The sequence below is a fragment of the Etheostoma spectabile genome, chromosome 10, assembly GCF_008692095.1.
Source record: "Etheostoma spectabile isolate EspeVRDwgs_2016 chromosome 10, UIUC_Espe_1.0, whole genome shotgun sequence".
Taxonomy (NCBI): domain Eukaryota; kingdom Metazoa; phylum Chordata; class Actinopteri; order Perciformes; family Percidae; genus Etheostoma; species Etheostoma spectabile.
In genome coordinates, this window is record NC_045742.1 from 12,219,427 (window position 1) to 12,223,992 (window position 4,566).

At 41.9% G+C, this 4,566-nt stretch overlaps 1 protein-coding gene across 2 annotated transcripts in view; it reads left to right on the top strand.

Annotated features, from left to right (window-relative positions):
* tnmd (tenomodulin) overlaps positions 1 to 4,566 on the top strand; it is a 55,152-nt gene that overhangs the window by 48,267 nt on the left and 2,319 nt on the right. For both annotated transcript variants that reach the window (XM_032527912.1, XM_032527911.1), the window contains 2 exons: positions 1,114 to 1,276; positions 2,273 to 2,367. In XM_032527912.1, the coding sequence (XP_032383803.1) occupies positions 1,114 to 1,276; positions 2,273 to 2,367 (258 nt within the window). The remainder of the gene's footprint in view (positions 1 to 1,113; positions 1,277 to 2,272; positions 2,368 to 4,566) is intronic.

The following is a 4,566-nucleotide window of genomic DNA, read 5'->3' on the forward strand; positions in this document are numbered from 1 at the left end:
CTCTGTAGTTAAAACAGAGAGCTCAACACACAGGGCAAAAAGAGGAGCTGCAGCAATCTGCAGTACAACAAAAATATGGTGATTTTCTTAAATTAAACCATGTAAAACTATTCCGATATAACCTCTAAATACAATTATGAACCTGTAAATGAGCATAATATGAGCACACTGTGAGCCCTTTAAGTCTTTTTTTTTTCCTCTCTGCAGGTCACAAATGTGCTGCTCAATGACAAACGAGAAGCAACATGGAAAGCAAAACTGTAATTCAAGCGAGAGTGACAGGGGTGAACATGAGGGAGGGGCCACGACCCAATATAAATGATTCTTGCTCCTTCTATAGCCCCAGGATTCTACGTCAAGCTTAACTAATGTGCAATTAAGCTTTAGACTGGGAGAAAATCACCTTGTAAAAACATTTGTCAAGTGAACTGTTTTTCTGTTCTGGGTTGCTAATTAACAAGGGAATGGGAAGAGGGGTTTGTTTGTGTGTGTATTTACATATACATGGAGAAAATAAATATCTGCACTGTTAGGGGAGAGCATTACCAAATCCCCTTCATATGTCTCTATTAGACAACACTGACGTGTAGTCCCTATCATTAAGCAATAATAGTTTACTTTACAGCTCATGAACTACAGTATCAACAAATTAAGCACACTGATAGTGCTGGGTGCCAAGCGAAGGGGGGGATGGGAGGAGAATGCAAGGCTTTATTGTGTCTGTCACATTAAACGATATTGCAGCCACACTCAGAGTAATGAAGACCACTTCTAAAGTCATTTAAAAGTCAAATCATCACTGTCTGTGAATTTCAATGATGTATGACAGAAAGAACATGCCGCAGGCTTGAGAAGAGGGTGGTGAGGAAGAGAAAGAGGAGGGAGTCAGGGTAGTGGGAGTCAGGAGTCTGGAAGTTGTGGCCCTCTCAGCGGACTGAAAGGTGAAAGATAAAAACGATGACACTGGAGCTGCTGCGTGGCTCAGGGGAGGTGAGCGCAAATGTAGAACTATATAGTTTGTGTGGGGCCTGGACATTTTTGCAGGCTCTAACATGCTGTATTGTGCGTGCGTGCGTGCGTGCATGCATGTGTGCGTACATGTGTTCTTCGCAGGTGGAGACCGAGGCCATGGACATGGATATGACGGTAGAGGAGTCCCAAGTATGGGTTCCTGCCGAGGAGCCCATCGTTAACCCAGCCTTTCTCTTCAACTCTAAGATCTGGGAGATTTGCCAGGAGCTGCCCATCCACTGGATTCATCCCTCTCCTCTGAGCGGTGAGAGCAGAGGGATGCAGATTATTAACACTCTGGCCAGAGGGCATCCCCACAGGCTATAGGCAGGTCCATAGAAACCACATGTTTTCCCGACCACATTAAGCATCCCGCCCCGGCTGCTCTCTGTGTGTTTGGAAAGTTAAGAGACTGATAGCCAGTGGTGAAAGAATCATTCTAGAGTAAAATTATAAATAACAGAGTGGAATTACAAGTTAACTCTAAAAGTAAAAGTACAGAGGTGTTAGTAGCAAGACTACTTTATAAACTAATACTCAAAACTAAAAAATACTCATTATGCAGAACAACCCCCACTCAGAGTGTTTTAATATGTATAACGTCAAATACAATTGATTAATTGATTGATAATATCAACATGTAAGCAGCATTTTAATGTATAAGGTTGAGGTGGAGCTGATGTTAACCGGTTTATATGATGATTATGTTACGTGTTTTGCAAAAAATTGAATTTAATTATGTAATCAGGTGAGTCATGAAGGTTGTTTTTTTTTCAAATAAAGAAAATCAAGCTGAAAGTCTAGTTAGATTATAACAACCTTAGAAATCACCTTTTTAGAAGTGAGTACAAAAAAGTACAGGATGGTGGATAATACAAATGTTAAGTGTAACTGTACTGTAAGTACAAGTACCGAAAACTGTACTCAAGTAAATGTACTACTTAAATTCCATTCTAGCTGATTGTCATCAGGAGATTTGCTTTTTAGGGATTTTCCTCAAAAGGCTGTGTAGGCTTTACTAATTAGGATCTGTGGAAAGTTATTTGTATGTTAGGATCACAACAGCAACAAAACCATTGTTACACAGAAGCATGAAAAAGCTTGGAATAAATTCCAGAGTATTTCTCCTGAATGTTAGTAATTAACATCAAGCCACTGGGAAAATAGAGTGTGCGAGCCAAAATTTAATCTAAGAGCTTTACTTACAATAGAAAAACTGTTGCAAGAACATAAACAGCTCCTCTTTTTGCCACTGTCTCAGATGCTGAGGTTGGAAATGTGGATGCACCCGACGCAGACGTCCCAGGTCAGCGTTTCACCCGCGACGTCCTGGACCACCCTGCCGTAAACGACTATGTAAGTAGGCCCCCCTGCGGTGCATCAACCATCAGCCGCACCACAATCTACAGTAGAGCCACTTCAATCAGCTCCAGCTTTGCCTCTATTCTTTCTGCATATAAATCACTCACTAATTGATGTTAAAACTGACTTTGTGCACCAGAGGGCATAGCAATTGCTCTATATATCTGTTTAAGTAAGGCCAGTTCATTGAAGACTCCCTTAATGTCTCTCCATTAATTGAGAGGAATATCCAGCCTTTCAAAGGCAGAAACTTGTGCCTACAGCGCCCGTTAGTTCCTTTTCTCACTTCCTTTTTTCTGAGGCACTACGAAGGAGCACTCTCAAGGTCAGTCATTACTTCACATATAAGTTATGTTTATTAATAATGCTTTAATTATCAAGCGTATAAAATGACTGGAAAGGCCAAGTGGCATATTCTGGTGTTCTGATGTAAACCGCTCAACACTGTATGATTAATCATCCCTGACTCTGAGGCAAAACCATATAAACCAGATAACACAGGAATTATGCACTCATATTGACACAAAGAAATTGCAAGTGCATACTAAAGATATCAGAAACATACACAGGTGCAACGATATCCCACACACATACATTCAAAACTCACAGGTGAATAGCCACTAAAGCTAAATTCAAGGATAATGAGTTGGGCTCGGTCTGCTTCTCAGAGCTGTGAGAAACGGTGCGAGACACACAGAGAAATGAGACATCTTATAATGTTGACATTTATCAGAAACACCTCCCGCTCAACTCCTCAATTCCCCTCCCCCAGCCTCCTGTGTCTTCTCCCTCATCATGTGCGGCAGGAGATGCAGTGCTATGCAATTAAAACATACCAGGGGATGAAAAACTTGTCTCTCCTTTTGAAGCATTCTGGCACTATCAGCTGAGTAATACATACCACTGCAATCCATCCAGCAGCACATCCAGGCTATGTTTGTGGGTCCGGCGATAACAAAGGCATTTGTGGCCAAGCAGAGGGCAGGCAGCAGTCTGTAATTGGGAGTCTGAACTCTCGCTTATTCTGGTGGGATGCCACATGTGTTAGCCAAATCTTTATTTTTATTTTTTTGTGCCTCGTCCAGACCTCATGTTAAAGTGCACTCAGTCAGAAATCAACCAAGTACACACAGACACACACACACATACACACTCAGTTGGCTGCTCACGCTATTTAGCTCTCTACCTACATCCTTTCATCCATCATGCTCACACACGTTGACACATAATAATATGCATTCACTTCTTCTGCGTTTCATAAGTCTGAGTTTCAGAACTCTTCACAGTTTAGGTCTGTAAAGCAGAATAATCGTTTGAGCCCTTGTGACAGAGGCTGACAGATATATGAAAGTGACCTTTGCCACAGCTGCCATGTCAGAGTGCAGTGTGTATCAGAGGTGGCCCTGGAAATTTCAAACTGAATAACTACCATCTGACAAGGCTGATGGGATGGTATCACTGTCCTTGACCCATGAAGCAAGGAGGGGCTTCCAATATGAGTTGACCTCACATTGACATGGAAACAGGTTTTGCGTGTGCTTCTGCCTCCATCAAAGTGTTTGTATTGTGTGTTAAACTTGGACCACACTCAGGGTCATGCTAGATGGCTGTTAATGCATAACACAAGTGTAAAAAGCTGAAGGAATTCAAATCCATGATTGCAGGAGCTGTTTGTGCCTGCAGAGAAATCTTTACACTGAAGCTAAAGCCCCTTATCACTCTGCTGAACAGGCAGTGTTTACTGAAATACATGATTATATGCTCATTCAATTACATCCAATGCCACGCCACTGTGAGATGAAAATCTGAGATCAGGATCAAGCGGTGAGGCAGTTTTATGTGTTGTGACCATCCTGTACCTCTACATAAAAAATGTTTTGGGATTACAAAGCAGGGTATGAAACAGAAATGTTATCTCCGCTGTTTTGATCCCAGAATGAATGTGACAAGCTCTGCTATGAGATTTAATTCCACATTCAGGCGTGTGCTTCAAGCTCATGAAGAGCGGTGATCAGTGTGTGTGAAATAACACCAACAAGTGTGGAGATTAGAGGAGTCGTGCTTTGATTCATTACATCTTATTGAATGACTGACGCAGTTTTTATACTCTGCAGACTCATTCATATCCAGGGCCTCATATTATGCACAGAGGTGTCTCTCTCTGTGTGTGTGTGTGTGTGTGTGTGTGTGTGT